The sequence below is a fragment of the Phoca vitulina genome, unplaced genomic scaffold (genome assembly GCF_004348235.1).
Source record: "Phoca vitulina isolate PV1807 unplaced genomic scaffold, GSC_HSeal_1.0 scaffold27, whole genome shotgun sequence".
Lineage (NCBI taxonomy): Eukaryota > Metazoa > Chordata > Mammalia > Carnivora > Phocidae > Phoca > Phoca vitulina.
The window spans coordinates 13,880,270-13,900,020 of NW_022589730.1; the positions used below are offsets into that span (position 1 = coordinate 13,880,270).

General features: G+C 45.8%; 1 protein-coding gene across 1 annotated transcript in view; it reads right to left on the reverse strand.

The window, feature by feature from the left end:
- Positions 1-1,845: 1,845 nt before the first annotated feature.
- Positions 1,846-19,751, reverse strand: part of TNFRSF11A (TNF receptor superfamily member 11a) — a 51,203-nt gene continuing 33,297 nt past the window's right edge. The window contains exons 7-10 of the mRNA XM_032422591.1: positions 18,412-18,525; positions 15,034-15,086; positions 12,997-13,747; positions 1,846-2,192 (exon numbers count right to left, since the gene is read on the reverse strand). Coding sequence (XP_032278482.1) covers positions 1,846-2,192; positions 12,997-13,747; positions 15,034-15,086; positions 18,412-18,525 — 1,265 coding nt within the window. The remainder of the gene's footprint in view (positions 2,193-12,996; positions 13,748-15,033; positions 15,087-18,411; positions 18,526-19,751) is intronic.

The following is a 19,751-nucleotide window of genomic DNA, read 5'->3' on the forward strand; positions in this document are numbered from 1 at the left end:
CTGCTACTATTCCAGCACTTCCAAGAGATCTGCAACCAGTAAGGAGAAACCAGTGACCAATGGTCATTCCTTCAGCTGGGCACCTGTGGCCATTTAAGTCTGGACACTGACCACTATTAGCACTCTTAAAACCTACCAGATGCACAAAATTAATTTTAATGTGCTTAGGTATTTTAACTTTTCTTTGGTATATGAGAATAAATACTCACTGACCACAACAGATGGAAGAACCCAGGTATTTCCTTTCAATCTGACTCATGCTGTGTGTTTCCTCACAAGCAGGCTGATCTAAGAGAAAAGTATCTCTGATAAGTTTTCTTAAATTCACAATATGAGGATTTGGTTTTTAAATAAGATGCTTTGGAAAATAGCAGAAATGTTTTTCATTTCTACAAGGCTAAATTACAGATGCACAATTATTTAGGAAGAAAACAGGGTCTATTGCCTAAACACACTTATGCACTTCTTATCTAGAAAAAGAAAACACAAATTAACATTTCAGTTTTATCCCTTCTTTCTTTTTTTTTTAAAGATTTTATTTATTACTTATTTGAAAGAGAGAGCAGGAGGAGGGGCAGAGGGAATTTCAAGCAGAGTCAGAGACCCTGAGATCATGACCTGAGTGGAAACCAAGAGTGGGATGCTTAACTGACTGAGCCACCCAGGTGCCCCATCCCTGCTTTCTTGAATTTCCCTGGCAGCTGCTTTTCACCCTGTACTCGGGCTATCCTGTGTCCTATTCATTTCTCATGTATTTTTGAGAGAGACATTAAGAATAAGAACGCCAAGCCGCAGCAACTTGGATTTTAGAGATTTAGTTACCAAAGTACCTGATTGCCTCTGCTGGAATGAGTAAATACATTCACCTCAGGGGTGAGCCATTTTTGGGGTGAGGAAAAGAAGGACACATTACAGCTTAGTTCTGCCTGTGGATTGACAGAAACTTAAAAACATTCAGGGGGAAAGTAGGGTTTCCCTTTTTCATTCCTTTAAAAAAAACACGAGAACACAGGAAATTTTTCAAAAACGAAAATCCTCTCCATTTGCTCCTGAGCCTCCCTCTAGGCTTCACAGTCCTGGCCTTTTCACCGAAAGTGCTTAGTACAGACCTCCCTGCCTACCCCTCCCCCCCAAAAAAACCCATCACCAAAACACAGGCAACCTACTTTCAAGAAGGGGTGCAAAAGAAAATATATAAAGAAGACCAGCACCCTTAGGAGAATTTTCAAGAAAACCCTTACAGAGTAAAAACAAAAGGGGGGGAGAGTATCAAGAAAATGTTATGGAAATGAAATACAAACATAAGGGAAAAAAACGGACCCAAAGAGAACAGAACAACCATTAAAACAGATGCCATAAAGAGACAAACTACTGATGAAATGATAATGGGGAATAGGAGGGGACGGAGGAAAACCCTAAAAGGAGGTAAAAAGTGGAGCGACGTGTACCTGTGTCATCAGTTGATACGTGACTGTGGGTATCAGTAAATGGTCATAACAATTGCAGGTTTTTAAAAAGTGCCCGATTCTACAAAGAGCAAGGTGAGCGCTGAATGTCGGGCCATTTGACGCGGATGTACCGAAAGGGAGGGCGGTCAGGGAGCAGAGCCGGACCACCGCCCCGCCCAGGCGCAGGTGCGCGCCGTCCCCAGGCCCCGCCCAGGCGCCGGTGCCAGCCCCACCCCCCGGCCCCGCCCAGGCGCAGGTGCCCCTGGCTCCCGGGTGGGGTAGAGACGCGGCCCCTGTGGTGCCCGCGGAGGCCGGGCTGGAGACCCAGAGATCGGAGCCCGCCCCCAGGCAAGGCGGCTCCGAGGGGCGCCGAGAGCCGCTGCGGGTCCCCGGCCGCTCAGCGCCGTGCCCCTGTCGCGCCGGCCTCGGCCTCCCCCTGCTCCTGCACCGGCCGCGACGCCTTGTCGGGCCCGGGGGCGCCGCGCTCCTGCAGCCCCCCGCCCGGGCGCGCGTCCAGGCCGGCGCACGGGTCCGGGAAGCGCGGCGCGAGGCCGGCGAACGAGTCGCAGCGCGGCGGGCTCTCCTCCTGCACCGGGCGGCCCACCGGCTCCCCCGCGCCGCTGCCCGGCCCTGCCGGGCCCTCCTGGGAGTTCTGGCTGACGTAGACCACGATGATGTCGCCCTTGAAGTTCATCACCTGCCCGCTGGAAATAAACGTGGAGTTACTGTTTCCAGTCACATTTCCTACAAGGGGAGAGGAAGAGAGAACACGCAGAAGGTGAGTCATCAATTCTTGATGAGAACTTGGTCTTGTGAGAGGGAAGTTTCCCAAGGAAACAGGCTGTTCTAGCAGCGGCCTCCCCTCACCGACACGTCTCTAAAGTGCATCGGACACTCCCACTGGTTCCTTCATTTGTCAGCTCACCAGGACCGACTGAGGCAGAGGAAGGAGGGAGAGAGAAGGCGAAAGAGAAGCAAGACTACGGGCCATGCTCCAGTTTTGTCGTCTGCCACATGGGACTCAGGATACCGGCAGGAGAGCACACCAGGTGTTAGACTGTAACAGGTGCAGCCGTTACCTGGGAAGGGGTGTGCGTGCGGGAGATGCAACGGCCGCAAACAGCAAATGCATCAGTAAGGGAACGCGCCGCTGGAGGGAAGGTCGTTGCCTGATAGGACCCTGGAGCCCACCAGCCCAGCCTCCCCGGCGACCAGAGTGTCACACCTTTGTACTTCCACAGAGGTCCCTAATAGTTCAGCCCTGGAGGGCCATGGGTCCACCCAGGCTCAGTATTTAGCAGAGGTTAAATCAATTTCCTTAACACCTTTAACTCCTGGAACAAAAGAGATTCATAAGACTAAAATGGAAAAAAGAAATCCTATAAATCACTCTTTCCTTCTGAACCCTGAGAGGTGATTTGTCCCTAGGGGGTCTACCATCACTTCTTTGTGGGTGACTAGATTTGACCAGTCTTGAATTGATGAGCCTTTTGGGAAACAAATAGAAAGTTCAACAAGTGTTAGGAAACTTGCTACTCTTATTACTCTTCTATTTTAAAAATTGATAACTCTAGAAATGACCCAGGTGAAAATAAATGCCATAAACCAAGCAGATGCAGAAATGTCCCAACACTCAGTATCAGAAACAGAATCTTTCATTCTGAGAAGAGATGAACATCAAAATGGCTCCTCACTGTTAACTTTTTTTCTCATCTACTGTGACCCAGCTTTAATAATTTATACAACTTTCTATCACCACTCCACAAGAAGAGATTTTCCCCAAGTTTGGAAAGCATGTTTTGGATGGTCTGACTAAAATACCAACAGCCTACAGGAAATCCCATTGGGGAGCCTTCCCTCCACCCACAAAGTACCTTCAGAGAAGCTGAGATGGAGGCCCAGTGACCCAGGAAACTATAAGGATTTCAAATGAAAACAGATTTCAAGTGTGAGCAACAAATCAAAAAGATTTATGACTCATGCTATTTCTCTCATAGGCAGTTGTATGGGGTATATTTCAAGATGCTGGTGGGGATTTATTTGCCTAATGACCCCCCACCCAAGCAACAAGGGGGAGGCCAGCTAGTGTTTCCATTCACCAGCTAGCTGGATCACTCCATGTCCTCTGAAATATACCAACAGGTGCTCCTAACATACGGCGTACTCTACGCTAGGAGTCTACTTTCTAGTATGTCTATGCCTTTCTTCTCCCACCAGTTACTGAGTTAGTTCTGTTGTTTTTACCAGTTGAACTCATTAGGAAATCTAATTAACTATATATTTTGTAAAGTGGTGAAATGTAAGTGTGATAAAAAAGGGGAACTGTTTCTGTAAAAACTCAAGTGCATGCAAGACCCAAATAAAAGTGAGTCACACTCAACGCAAAAGACAACATCCACAAACGGCTGAACTAGTAGGTAAGGAGACATGGGCAAGAGAACTGTTGAAAAAAGATACAAAACAAAACACATGAAAAGGGCAGAAGGATATTGGGCTCAAATTTGCTTTGCAAATGTCTACAATTTCTCATGCCACACTAAAGACAGAGAGAGTGGAAATTAAGATCACGAGGTTAATGTAAAAAAAAAACTATCATCAGCCAATACATATGGCCCTTTATTAAAAATAATCCTTGTGAATGTTATATGTTTTAAGTTTAAAAAGATGCCTAAGATATGGACTTGTAAATGACTGCTCCAAGTAACTCAGCAACTACTGACCCAGCGCCGGTACCGGGGCCTCTCCGGTGGCGGCAGCAGGAGTGAGACCGCGGCACGGAAGTCCTCCCAGTGGAGAGATCACTAGTTAACAGAAGTCAAAGTGAGAGGGGCGCCTGGGTGGCTCAGTCGTTAAGCGTCTGCCTTCGGCTCAGGTCATGATCCCAGGGTCCTGGGATCGAGCCCCGCATCGGGCTCCTTTCTCCTGCTTCTCCCTCTCCCACTCCCCCTGCTTGTGTTCCCTCTCTCGCTCTGTCTCTCTCTCTCTCTCTGTCATATAAATAAATAAAATCTTAAAAGAAAAAAAGTTAAAGTGAGAAATTAACAACAGTATGAAGATACCATCAACATTCTATTCTAATTTAAATATACCATGTTTGTTTAATAAAAGCGATTTAAGAAGCTGTTTAAAAGTATGATTTTCTCGGTCTATTATTACAACATCAGCGACTGCTGGTTCTGTTGGTCTCAGTAGAATAATGGAGCGCTAACAGAGGGCATCACTAGCCCCTGTGTGATTGACTTATGGCTTTGAATTTAATCTCCCATCTTCTTCGTCCTCTTCATACGGAGATTTATCTACTGATGTCATGGTATATACGACTTCTCCCTCGCTTTAAATTTTATTTCCCAACAAATCATCCTCATGAATCCACACGCTGTTGTTTACCTTCTTCCTGGTCAGAATCTTCAGTTTGTCTGAGCTCAAGTCAAAGCCCATTTTTTCTTATCATCTTGCACATCAAGATCTTGTTTAATTATTCACATTAAGAATTTCATCCCATGCCAATTTACCTCGGGGCAAACAATATCTTTGATATATCCCATAGGATCTATATTCTTTTTTTCCATCTAAAATGGAACTCAAATCCTTTTACCTAAGATATATTTAGGCATTTCAGGATCCTCTGACTCAGACTGGATCAAGAATATTATTCTTTTGGGGGTGGGGGAGGGACAGAATGGGGGGTGTACAAGAACAAGGCCTTTAATTTCCTGATAATTAGGATGTAAAGAAAAGGTATCTAGAAGAGTATAAGATTCTAAAGCAATTTTATTCTTCATTTTCTTTCTTTTCTTTTTTTTACTCAAGGTACAATTAATGACAAAAACCACCTTCGACCAAGTCCAAGCCCATTCCGTACTGCCGACTTTTATGAGAGTAGTAACCTGGTACAGACTGAACTTCCTTAAAAAGCTCTACTGATCTGCCAGTGACAGTAAGTGGCTACGGAGCTGTCTTCATGGGCACCTGACCTGTGCGGTTAATGGTGCCCGACCCTCAGAAGGCCATGCTTGATTAAATGCTCTGCTGTCATCATCTTGGATTTCTTACTAATTTTTGCACATGGACACCTCGTGTTTTCATTTTTCACTGGGCTCTGGAAATGATGTAGCGGGTCCTGAGTAGCAGGCAGCTCTTAGGAGTATTGCTCTGGGTTCTTCCCCCCCCCCCCACCAATGCTTTAATTCAGTGTCACTCTTTTTGGAGGTAACCTCTTATAAGTTGGATGTCTTTCAGTATCGCAGAAGTGTTTGTGAATCTGATTTTCTGTACTGATAAAGAACTCGATGTTTGGGAAGACACTGAGTCCCAGAGGCTATCTACGGTGCCACTACAACACGGATCCTATGATATGTTTCCCTGATGTTCAAAGCCACTTGTCATTTGTTGTGAAATGTTCGACACCAACTTTCTGGTGTAGCACTGAGGCTCGTCCCTTTAAGAAAAAGTCTAGTGATGGTATCAATGGTACCTTTGATGCTTTGCCTATAGTCTAGAGTCTTGGTTTCTTTAAAGTGCAATGAGAACCAAGCCACCTGCCAAGCAGTCTAAGTGCAGAATCCTTCTAGAGTTGTCTTCCTTCAACGTTCATAGTTGTCTCATCCACCTCAGCTTCAACAGCAAAAAGATTTTAGCAACTCATTCTTTGAATAGTCCCAAAGCACTGAACGGTTTTCACAGAAATAGTTCTCATGCTTTTCAAACTCACTTCTTTTTACCAGCTCACCAGTTTTAATAGGATCAACTCACAGTCCCGGGACAGGGAACACCCATGGATTTAGTACGCACAGCCATTCACCAAGTGGGAGCAGAAGGGCCTGGGTGTTCTGGAGGGATCCATTAGGTGTGAGTAATCAGTGTACTGTGGGCTTACTCTACAGAGGGAGGGAAGAATGTGTGCTAATCTATGTTTAGGTGTACACAGTTAAGAGAGCACCCATTATAGTAACAATAGTAATGGAAACAACGCCCCCAATCCAGAATTTATTGAGTGCTCCCTCCACGCCAGGCTGGCTGCATTGCAAATACCAGCTCGCAGCTACTTTGCATGGGAGCATTCCAGGCTGGCTTCTTTCTCCCCTCTCTGCCTTAAGGAGGGAAACTGTCAAAGAGCCTTCTTTTTTCATGGCTTGTCTTAATGCAGATTCACCTGCCAGTCATCTAATAATGTCAATGTCATCCTGATTTTGTGGTCTCTGAAGAGCAGAAGCCCTTGCCAGTCATCTAATAATGTCAATGTCATCCTGATTTTGTGGTCTCTGAAGAGCAGAAGGTACTCACTGCTGACTAAAGGGATGAGTTTTCAGTCTAGGAGGGTAAGAAGTAGGAAGCGACAGAGGAGAGAGCAGGGGTCTGGAAGCTCTCATCTGGTCCTGCTCGGCCCTCCCTAGCTGTGGGATTTGGGACAAGCCACCTAAGAACCTCTCCAGATTTCGGTCTGCTCGTTTGTGAAATGAGAATCAAGTTTCAAGCCCTGCTAGCCTGGCGGGTGCGGCCACACAGAGTAGCACACAATACCTGTTAAATGAAAGAAGAAATGAATGAATGAACACCCGCAGGATGGTGTAAGGGTCAAACGAAGATGGATTTGAAAATGCTCGGGGAATCGCAGAGAATCAGTCACAGGGACGCTGATGGCATTACTGCTCCCGGCAGGTGGACGTCCAAGGGAGAGAGATGGGGGGAATGTGCTGGGCAGTAATGTTATTTTTCCATCCATGTCTTGTTGGCGGATCTCAACATGTCTTAAGGACCAAGAGGGCACTTTCCTCCAGAAATCTAACCAACTTTTGTTTTCTTTGCTGAACTAATTCATCATTATGACTGTCACTGGTTTGAATGCTCGTCTATATCGTTCTGCACTAAACCCCCACAGTCTTGCTTCTCCTCACACAAGTCAGTGATGACTTGCCTGTAGCACAGGGTTTAGAATGAGTTGGTAATATCCTTCTCCTGTAATACACGTAAGTCCTGAATTGTCCTTCTCAATAGCAAATAATTCCTTACAATGTGCTTTCTACCTTTTAGGACAGAAAGGTGTTATAGGGTTATGCAAGTAGACCAGAGAGGGCAAGTCAGTGGGTCCCCATGTCAGCAAGTTGCATGATTGTGTGGGTGCTGTGAGGCCTCCTTTTGGGCATGGCTGGATAGCTCCTGTAGTTGACATCTGCCCCAAAGGGGTAACTCTTTCCACTGAGGGCCAAGGAAGCCCCAGATTGTTCTGCTGTTGGGGGGAGGGCGGGCGGAAGCCCTTGTTGGTAGCTGGTAAGGGGAAATAGGAAAAGGGAAGGAGGGTGTAGATGAGGCTTATCCAAGATGCCTTACAAAGGCCTGAGACTTTTAGTCTATTCAGCCTCCAGGAATACAAGGCAAAGCAAGGGCCCGTCACTACCCCCTTCCTTCCCTTCCTCGGCTGTCCTCTGACACCTTTCCCTTGCTAGGCTGCCCCTGGCATTGATCTTAACTTTACTGTCACTTGAGAAAAAGATGGGGTTGGAGGTATATGAAGGAAAGAGCTTTCCTCACAAAAGAATCGGGGATAGTGAAAATAGTACCTTCTGGAGACAGCTGGTGGAAGGGAGGTGACCCATAGGCCAAGGTAGCCATCCCTTGCTGCAAAGACCCTAGTGTCCCTGCCCATGGAACTTTCTGGGCCTGGCCTGGCTACAGCCCCTCGCTCAGCCAGAGTAGTCAGCTATCCCAGACCCTTATTCTGCGGCACAATGGAGAGTCTCCAACACACAGTGAACAAAGGAAATCAATATTGATGGCGCCAATTTAATGGCAGCAGAACAGCGGCTTAAGGTACAGGCCTCACAATCAGATGATCAGGAGGTCAAAATAGTCTCCTCATCTCTCAACACGAGGTGACTGGGACTTGTATTTGAGGCTACCTAAAAGTGGGATTTGAGAGCCAGAATGACAGGAGGATTTTTCCTAAATTAGAAAGTTTGAAGAATTTCTAACATTTAAAATGGGTTGGTTGGGTTAACATTAATATTTAATGTGACTTAACTAACAAAATCTTCAGGTAACTCGAGACAGTTAAAAATAGCATTGAAGTCAACGGAAACAATGGACAAATGAAGTGTCCCATCCTAACTAGAAAGATGTCTACACTTTGCTAAGTCCATGCTTGACATGGCAGCTCCATGGAATCTCTCTTTCTTGGGCAGGGAAAAACAAGCTTTGTTTTAAGAACTCAGTCTCTGCAGAATTCACATTTTTAAGCAAGGTAATACACACTCTTCTTCCCAAAAGCTTATTATGTTGTTTAAAATGCATAACGTATGAATATTAAATCACAAGAACTATAGCAAATAATACCACCCAATTGTCATGTAGATTTTCTCCCAAGGAACAGCACTAAAAATATACACAAATACACTCAAACTACCCAGACTACATGGAGTTCTTTTGGAATTTTTTAAAAACTTATATTTAACCCATATGCTTCTCATGTGATTTTCCTTTTTATGGAAATGCAAGCTCTGTTTTAGGCATTTGGAAGAAACTGAGTATATGATGATGATAAGGGAAGGGAAGCAGTATTTAATAGTTCCATTCTGAATCATGCTTGAAAGTTACTTAGAATGGCTTACGAATGAAACTCTTCCAAAATGAGCCCCATTAGAACAGAGAGAAAGCAAGCAGGACTGAATTAAAGTATACAGTAACCAAGTTTTTCATATACTTTGAAAGAATGCATTGACTTTTAGTATCAATGAATATTGCCAAACAACCAAATAATAAAATATCATTTTTAACTTACAGGGTCAATGAGCTAATACTTGCCCTTGCAGTACTTAGCTAAAAGCGAAACACAAGCTAGTGGATGGCATTCCAACCAGAAAGAAGAGAAAGTTAGAACTAGATAGAGTGTTGTCCATTGCTTGGGGGAGGGGGAGGGAAAGGGAAGAAAATTAAGGTAGGAGAACCTTTATCTGTCTTTTCAGGATGGAAACAGATGGTCAAAGATAGTCATTTCAAGAGAGGGGGACCCAGGGATGGGAGACTGAGGCTGGGGAGAAATGGGGTCAGTCAGGTGCCCTTCAACCTCCAGTGCCCTGGGCTCCCAGGAATCAGCCTTGGTGTGTCACTGCCATTTGGATGAACCAGCTCACCTTGCCTCCTCTGCCCAGGACACTGAGGTCCGTCCAGGACAGCTCAGGCCAGTCCTTCCATCCCCTACTTGGCCTCCAGCTCCCAGAACAGACTAAAAATGTGGGAGGCTGAGAGTGACTTTAGGGAACAAACAGGGAGGTATGGTCTCCTGTTCCTCTAGTTACTCATGACTGGCTGAATGGATGACCTTCACACCCTGTGACTAAGCCGCCTCGGGAGATACTGGAAAGATCAGGTGTGGCGAAGGTCATGGAAATTCCCACTGAATGGTGTGCTACCTAGAGCCCGTTGTTGATAAAGGTGTGCGCCTGCCGGGCTCAGTGAGAAAGACGGAAAGTGCACAGAAGGGCAGGGGGAGAGGGTGGCCGCTCAGCCAGCACACCTGCCCTCCCTGGTTCCAAAGTAGCACTGGAGTTGCGACTTGAAGGACAGGAGGAGGGGGCGCTCTGGAAAAGGGGACAGTGTGCGGACAGGGCGGCTCACACTAGCAGAAGCACATGACAGAGCAGAAGAGGCAAGTGAGAGGTGTCTGTAGTAAAAGGGGCTGGCTTTGGCCAAAACTTAGGTTGGGGGGCTTGGGGGAGAGAAGGCCGAGGGGTGGCAGGTTAGGGTGGGGTGCGGAAGGGGCGGCAGGCGGGGTGGGGGCAGGGGCGGCAGGCTGCCCAAGGCCTTGCTGTCTCACGTTACTGATTTCTTCAGTTGTCCATTCCCTGACCTCAATCTCTACTTGTTTTGCCGGTTTTCCCAAGTCTCCGGGGCTCAGTAGACCCTCAATAAAGATACGATAGAAAAACAAATATGTAGTTGCTGTTCATTAATAACCACCGTGGACCCTGTAAATAAACAACTGTTTCCAACTCCGAAGCAGCCGAAGCAAGAAAGCGATTTCAGGAGCCAAAAGCAAGCCCCCGGCCACTACAGACGCATTAGTTGTAAGAAGTGATTCTTTCTTTCATATGAACGAATTTTCAGGACACAGTGAGAATTCTCCAAACTCCAGGTGAAAGGATTTGTAACCAAGGGCGCCTCCATTATGTCATCAGGGTAGTAATTTAAGATGTAAATTAAGAAATGGTTTTATAAGACATAACCAAATATATGTTTTTCCCGTATTGGTCTTTGCTAATAATTCTCACCGTTCTTGAAGGGTTATAACATTGCTAGAATAACCTTAATGTTGGATATTATTTTCAAAAGTTACACTTGTAGAACTGTTTGAAGAACCATCATTCTCTTCAAAGGGATGCTGAGAGCAAAGGAGATACTTGTCCTTACTGAGGAAGTGCCCAATCATGTCATTTGATTTGGTTGTGTGTGTGTGTGTTTTAAATATCCACAAATAAAAATCTAAAACCTGATAAAAAAGGCCACCTCTTTCAAGTCCCCAAGAGCAACAGTGGCTTTCAGGAGATCAAATAGGATTAGACTCCTTCTGATCTTTCACCCAAGCTCCATCCTCTTTCACACATTTTATAGAACATAAATGATGACAATCTTTAAAAAAAAAAAAAAAAAAAAAAGCAATAATGAGAAAGAGCTATTTTGACCAGACACCAGAAGGCCTGTTCATGTAGAAGTAATTACGGAGAGAAGAGCATGGCCTCAAAAATGAATCTGGCCGCCGCTCCTCCTGGGGCGAGAATGAATTTGGCCCTCTTGCTGGCACCCACAGGCAGACTCTCCACGGATGGTTTGCATGGCGAAGCACCAGACGAAGAGAGAGAAAGCAGTGTAAACTTCCTGCAAATCAGCACCATTTAGTTGATGACACACTTTTTTTTTTCTTTTTTTAGTGCTGGATAAATAAATGGTAATGAAAACCAGACTAGGGCACCGAGATCTGGCTTTTGGCTTCAGGACACTAAGGAAAAAAAAAAAAATCTCTTTAAATTTGGCCAAGTCTTTTCTTCCAACAGCTGCTGACGATTTTCACACAGTGGCAAACATCACCTTCCTGGCGTCACTAACGGAAAAACTGGTCTGCCCCTGGCCGTGGTACCAGGACACGGTCACTGCCACACTCAGCTCGGGCCTCCCCACGCCCCCTCCCCCAGCCCCCAAAACTCGTGTTCTGTATGTCTCTATGACCAACAGGAAGAAAATTAACTACTAAAAAAAGAAATGGAATTATACAAAGGAACAAGAGAACCAAACTTTTAGTTATGGAAATTCCTTAAAATCTTAATGTGGAGGTCTTTGGAAGGAAAAACAAATCAGTTCTTTGAAAAATATCCCCCAATGTATCTCCTCCTTTCAGTCTGACTGAGAACTGATGTCATAGAATTTACACATCAGTGGATTTGTATGGTTACAGCAAAACCACAAAGCTTGGAAGACAGATGAAAGTACATTGTTCTGCCAAAGAGCCAGGGGCAGCCATCAGCAACGTGAGGCAGGAGGGTCTCTGTGTTTAGGGCAGGATCTAGCTACCTCAGGGTTATAAAATAATTCAAACAGCAGCTGCTAGCACTACTTGCTGTCTAAATAAAGAGGCAGGAATGAAAAAGAAAAGGCATCCCAGGATAAAGGAGGTCCACGAATGGGCTTTTTTCTTTTTTCTTTTTGAGGGTGGGAGGATTCTGTGAAGCCCCTTAAATAGCATATATCCATATATTCATTTTTCTGGAGAGAGTATCTACAGCTGTCAGAAGATTCTCAAAGAGATCCCCGACCCCCCCCATGTGGTAAACAGTACCCAGAGCCCTCACCATCAGTGGCAGATTTCCCTCTAACTACATCATCAAACAGATGGTGTTTTACCCTTGTGAAAAAAAAAAAGTTATAATATTATAATTGGTGGGCTATTCATGCTCAAGCAGTGCTGCAGTGATAAACCTCTACAATGATTTTAAATTGTAAAATGATCCTCCTGGTTCCATAAATATATTACATGCAGCGGTTGTAAAAGGGGCTTCTCATATAAAGCATCAAAGGACAGCTTTAGTGCATCATTAATTTGGTATAGAAACAAGCTACTCTGAATAAATATTAATTAATTAAGGATTAACTAAACAGTGTTTGTCCCCCTGACAATTACAAAAGCTTTCTCAGGGGAGATGTGAGGTAGAGGCTGCTTTAAAGACAAAAACAAAACCCAGAGATCTGAGGGAATGCCTCAACGACAGGGGATCCCGAGGTCAATGTGGACGTTGCCCCCAGACAGTGAGTGCTGGGCGCCGGGCACGTGGAAGCGAAGAGACAGCCCCCCGGGTGGGGACAGGGGGCACAATCCACAGCCTCAACGTGGGGATTGAATCAAAACCCACCCTGCCAAGAGGCCTATCAGGAGACCAGGTTCGAGTGGCATCCTCCCCATGTTAGCGTCCTTCTTCCCCAAATGGTCTGTGCCCCTTGCCTCCAGACACTGCACCAGGAACAGGCCTCTCTGCTCAGAAGCGAGAGAGAGCAGGACATCACTTACCAGACGCAGGCGGCTGGTCACTGGAGGCGCTTCCAGACCCAGGGCCCCCCCGCATGGAGCCGGGAAGCCTTCGGTCAGCCCCGTCGGCGGGCTGGCCAGGCCCGGCGGCGGCATCTTCGGGCGCAAGGCCCATGCCATAGGCACACTGGGGCAAGGGTCCGCTTTGTGGCGAAGCCGTGAGGGGTTCCCGGGCCTCCCCAGGCGGGTTCCCACAGTTTGCACAGCCCTCTGCCGAGCTGCCGCTGGCTGCCCCCCAGTGGGGGCAATGGCCAGCCTCCATTTCTTTTTGCAAGTCCTTTTCGGAGGCCGTGGGAATCCAATCAGTCCTGCACGGGGGCTCGGCGAAGTGGCAGCTTTCAGAATCGGCCAGGCTCTCTGTCCCAGTGAAGCACTGGCTCAAACTGTCATTCTCCCCCACCTCCAGGGGCTCAGGGAAAGGGGGTGTGGACTTGCTCCCAGGCTGAGTGAGGAACAGCGAAGAGTCTGGGGTCTGGGAGGGCCTGTCCACATACTCGTCTTCTGTGGGAATGTGCCGGAAGGGGTCCCCCTCGAGCTCGCTGACCAAGGGGAGCACCCTGGCCCGGGGCCCGCCGTCCGCACATGCACCCTCACGGACACCGCCACTGTCTGGACAGCACATATCTTCAGAGAACATCTTCTCTTCCAGAGTCAGCAGTAGGACACCTTCACAAATTTCACGCTGACTAGAGGCTTCCACGTGAGTGTTGCTGAAATTGTTGCCCGAGGACTCCTGCTGATGTAAATTCAGAGGCAGAAGTATTAATACCCAGAGTTATTAGAACATGTTTCTGCTAAACATGGCTGAAAATGGTTCAGAATAATGATTTCCACCATAACAAGGACATAACAAACACTCATTATGGTGCTTTATTTGTGTTATTTACAATTACAGAGCGGGGAGAACCCTAAAATGGAATATGGGAACCAGGGAGTCAAACTGCATTTCAAACGAATAGCATGTTTACACTAAAGCAAAGCGAAGCGCTAACTCAAGTAACTTTAGAACACAGTACTTTGTCCAAATACATTCAATCTAAATTAAAAAAAAAAAATACTGTAAACAAATAAGGAACTCTAGTTAGTAGCTTTGTTTTCTCTGTAGTACGGTTTAATAATTCTGAAAGTACTTTCTGTGTATTCTAGCACTGAGCAAATGAGTAAACATATTGAGAATAATAGGAGCCGGGCTTCGTCCTGTTGGAGAAGGAAAGATTCAAATCCAGGGAAGGGAAAGACCAAATGAATCCTGTGGTGTTGGGACTGCAACTGGAAGAATCAGGATGAGCTCACGGTTTAAAATGTATATTCTTTATGCCACAGACAATAGATCTAAGGGACATAATGGGATAATCAAAGACATTTTTAATATCACATGTGGATCAGATAATAGTTGGTACCACGATTACATTTCTTGATTTTGATAAATGTACTATGGTTATGTAAGAGAATGTGCTTGTTCTCAAGAAAATCACACTGAAGTATTTAAGGGTACAGAAGCATGATGTCTGCCATTCACTCTAAAATGGTCCATGAATAAACACACACATATACACACTTACAGAGAGCAAATGATAATGCAATGTGATAAAGTGCAAGCAGTTGGTGGGTCTGAGTTTAGCGTGTGTGGCAGTTGGTTTTTTTTTTTGGTACTATTCTCACTGCTTTTCTATAATTTTGATTATATCAAAATGAAAAGTTACCAAAATAACTAAAGAGTAGAGGGAAATGGCAGGTCCTTCCTCCTTGGAACCTGTCCTAGGCAATCAAGATCAGCGCTAGAACAACAACATAAATAATGTATGTTCACAGAGATGAGGAGGGGAAGGAAATGCAAAGAAAAGAGCATTTACGATGGGCACCCACTTGGGCTTTGGGTTATTCTGCGGGGATCAATCCTGGGATTTGAGGTTCCACTCCTCAAGGAAGGACCCCGTTCACAGTGGGTGAACTAATAACAGCCACATCAGCCTAAACCATTAAAAGGATGTTAAGGAGGCACTTAAGACTTAAATTTACCTTATTTCCACTTAGGCGGCCGCAAGCCTCATTGACCCAGTGCCACAAATTAGCTAGAAAAACAAAGGATAAGAACTTCGTATTATTTCATCTAATTCAGTATTATCAATCACTATGTCAGCTCAGTATTTCTTTAAACTCAGGCCTCTGCAAGTCTTTCAGTGAGAGTTCCTGAAAGTGAAAACATTTAAAAGAAAAATCAACCAATTCAAAAACTCCTCCTCCCCCAAACAGAACTTTCTGATCTATGGAAAGCAAAGTATCCTCTGGCTAACGTTCCATTGAACTCCTCTGGGCACACTCAGAGCTGCTGTTAGGAGTGGAAGCATTCTCATTCCCTTTGCCACTTTCCCGTGACTCCGAGGGACGGGGCGAGGCACTGCAGGGGAATGACGAAGACACAGGTCCAGGGCATTGCCTTTCCAGTAGACTGGCTCACATGGATGTGCGATAAAGGAAAAGGGCAGGCCGGAAGGTGGTCAGACCCCACTGAGCTCCAGGGGGCCTCAAATCCTTTTCCACTATACCTGGTTGCTTCTCAGGAGGAAGAGTTATGTTCCGTGGCATAAACAAAGCACATCTCCCATTAACTTCTAAAAACAGAAGTGATGGGATTCCTGAGCAGCTTAATCAGTTAAGTGTCTGCTTTCGGCTCAGGGCTCGGGTCATGATCTCAGGGTCCTAGGATGGAGTCCTGCATCAGGCTGCCTGCTCAGTGGGGAGTCTGCTTTTTCCTCTCACTCTCCCTCTGCGTGCTCTCTCTCTCTCTCCAATAAATAAATAAAACCTTTTTTAAAAAAAAGTCAGATCTACGAACTGAAAAAAACCTATGAATTTATGTTCTACAAAGATACAATTTTACCCCACTTCCACTGACTATTTGATGCTAAATTCACTATAAACACTGAAGCGGGAGGCTGTCCATTGTCCAGGAGATGATCAGGTCATGATAACAGTTAATGATCCCTATCACCTGAACTTGCCCGGTTCATTTCACTTCCCTGAGTCTCAGTTTCTCCATCACGAAACGGGAGAAATAGCAGTGCCTGCCTCCTGGTGCCGCTGTGATTTTGTGAGTATGTGTAAAATGCATAAGTGGGGCTGGCCCAGAATAAATGTTCAATATATGTCGGGTATTGCTAGCATCTTCATAATTATTCTTGCTTCCTTTCTATAGTTTTGAAATTACATAAAGTTACACCAAATTAAAGGAAATTTGTAGCTCTTCCCTTGTAGGGATCAGTACTAGATAATCACAAATGGTACTAAAAAATGACATTTGTACACGAGGAGATCTTCATCTCTCTCCCGGATGCTGCAAAAGCCCTCCTAACTGGTGTGTCTGCATCCAGTCTTACTGTACCCCCGAATTTGTTTTCTATCCTACAACCAGAGGGCTAGTTTTACTTCTCTTTGCTAAGGACCAGGAGCAAGCCTGCAGGGCTGCATCATCTGGCCCTGGCTTCCCTTTCCAGTGTTTCTCACGCTGGCTCTGACTTTCAGCACCAGCTGCATGAACCTTAGCCAATTCCAGAGGGCTTTCAGGGCTCAGCTCCTGGTCTCCTCTGGGAGGCCCTTGCTGGCCCCAAGGTCAGACCACCCCTGTCATCTGCTCACCTGGAGCTCTGCAACTTCCCTTTCAGCACTCGGCCTCATTCTGGGGGCCTCAACCTGCCGTGCCCACCTCCCCAACAAGGGCACTCGCCGTGTGCCGCTCAGTAAGGAGCCCCCAGGGCCAGTCCTGCCCCCGAGGGGGGGGGTCCCATGAACGGATGAAGAGAGGGCTAACAGCTCTACCTCCTGATTCGGTAACTGGTAGGCCCATTATCCTTCTCACTGATGAGATATGGCAGGAAGAGATTATTGCAGAGACAAAAAAAAAAAAAAAATCAGAAATCTGTTTATCTCACATAAATGTGACTCCACGAGTGATCCTCATCATCTGAACATGCATTATTCAAAACCCTTGTTACCAGGTTGCTAGGGAAGTGGAGCGGCATCAAATAAAAATACTCAATAATGAGAAGACTCTTAAAAAAAGTCACTTAACACTGTCCTCTGCTTAACATAGGCATCTCCAAACACCATCTTCCCTCTTTAAAACTTTTGATGGCCCAGCGTTATGTAACGTGACGTTAGTGGAAAGAGCAAGATAGGCAGGGTTTCAGGAAGTTCATGCATGTGATGCAGGAGCACTGATCAAACCACAGCAAAGCAGAGGTGGACGTGATAAACCCCTGAGCAACCCCAAAGGGAAAAAAGGATAGTAAGACAAACAGTGCTCCTAGAGAAGGCGATCTGACCACGAAAGCATGAAGAAATCTCTCGAGGAATCTTTTCTTAAAAATGACACTCTTGGGGCACCTGGGTGGCTCAGTCGGTTAAGCGTCTGCCTTCGGCTCAGGTCATGATCCCAGGGTCCTGGGATGGAGTCCCGCATCGGGGTCCCTGCTCTGCGGGAAGCCTGCTTCTCCCTCTCCCTCTGCCCCTGTCCCCCTGCTCATGAGCACGCGCTCTCTCTCAAATAAATAAATAAAATCTTTTTTAAAAATGACATTCTATTAGCCTTGTGTAAATGTCAAATATGCCGTAATGTTAAAAAGGCACTATCAAATAACTGTTTGTGAAGAAATGATTTCCAAGAAACAAGGTAACCCCGAATGATTCGTTATAAGAATGAGCACTTAAGGGGCGCCTGGGAGGCTCAGTCGGTTGAGCGTCTGCCTTCGGCTCGGGTCATGGTCCCGGAGTCCTGGGATTGGGCCCCGCGTCGGGCTCCATGCTCGGCGGGGAGCCTGCTTCTCCCTCTCCCTCTGCCTGCCTGCCTCCTTGTAATCTCTCTCTCTCTGTCAAATAAATAAATAAATAATCTTAAAAAAAAAAAAAAGAATGAGCACTTAAATTTTACTGAAAACAAGAAAACTTATTTTCACAATTTTATACTCATATTTTAAGGTAAGACCCCAATCAAAACTTCCCGTCTGCCATGTACCCGAACACTTGTTTCTATTTTAAGTGGGTGCATCAAACATGTTGGTATTCTTGGATGAAGGCAACCCATTCATACCTAATGGTGCATGATCCACCTGCCACGAACACACAGCTTACAAGTCATCAGCTTCCTGAACCTGGCGTATTTTGTTTGCTTACACATCCACAGGCACCATGGGTTTTTGTTTATTTGCTTGGCCAGAGAACGATGAATTAGGTATAAAGGGTGTTTCTCCTCGGTTTAACTGCAGCCTGTGTCAAGGCACTTACTCGAGGCTGATCACCAGAGACAGTCACGGGCAGTATGTGCATCTTCCAAAGCATACGCCTAGAAATGCATCTCCTTGCTTTAAGCTTAATTTTCAAAAACCAGCGTAGACACAGTACCTGTTAGCGCCTTCCCTTTTTTCCTATAATAAACACCAAAGATGACAGCAGCAACCAATGCCACGGATATGAAGAGAAGCAGAATAATTAAACTGGGCAAGTAAATCGGGGGTTCTGCATTGGAAGAAAATGAGAAAAAGGTGTTAAAGAGTATTTAATTTAATTCTCTGATCATTTTCATTCTTGTTTAAAAACAAAACCCTCTGAGTCAAGGCCCAGAATCAAGGATGTTGGTCTGGCATCGGAGAAGGAGGATGGTCCCTGACTGTAGGTGTGAGGAGAGTGTGCTCACCTCCAGAAGGGCGAAACCACACTGCAGCCAGCCCCATGCTTGGCGTCACTCCACGGGAGGCCAGCCCACGACCGTCTTTAAAAGTGGCTACTTTAGGGGCGTCTGGGTGACTCAGATGGTTAAGCGTCTGCCTTTGGCTCAGGTCATGATCTCAGGGTCCCGGGATAGAGTCCCGCATCTGGCCCCCTGCTCAGCAGGGGGTCTGCTTCTCCCCCTGCCCCCCCCCCCCCCCCCCCCCGCTTGTGCTCTCTCTCTAATAAATAAATTAAATCTTTAATAAATAAATAAGTAAAAGTGGCCACTTTATCACAACTCTAATTGTCTTGACCACGCTATCCAGTTCCATCTTTGCTTACCTACAGAACACCTCAATCTCTCCAGGTGGATGGCCTCTGAGGCCAAAGGAAGCCCCTTATCATATCTCTTTCCAAAGAACAACATGGTACCAGGGTTCTGCTAGTCATGAGAACAGAACCACGGCCATCCTGCGAAGCGTTTCAGTATTTCATCTACAACACAACATGGACTTAACCATTTCTCCCATCCTCCTTGACCGCTTCCTTGCTAGAACCTTTATATTATGAAGTCTTGATTTATGTGCCCTGGTTTCTGGGAGTCTCACCTCTCCACTCCTTCTCTTTTGTTTAAAGTAACTTTTTATTCCCTCTGTTATTTTCAATGTTATCTTTAAAATGGTCTTTTTTACATGCTACTCTGGGTAACTCCATATCCATAATGCTTAGATATCCTCCTGTTTCCCAAAATGTCAAATCTAAACCCCTGATTTTCTTAGTTCTTTAACCCCATTAAACTGTGGCCTGGCTTCTTCCTGCCGTGTGTCCATTTCCAGTGCTGCCTATCTGGACCCAGCTCTGCACAATCTCACGCCCCTGGGCAACCAGCATCCACCATGAACTGTCAACTTTCTGTCAGGCTTTGAAACTGTACTTAAGATAAACTTGATCTACAAAATGTGCCCTATATAATGATAGCTATATTCTAACTCTGGTTGGTAACCAAAATCTCCCACAGACACCCCTACTGGGAC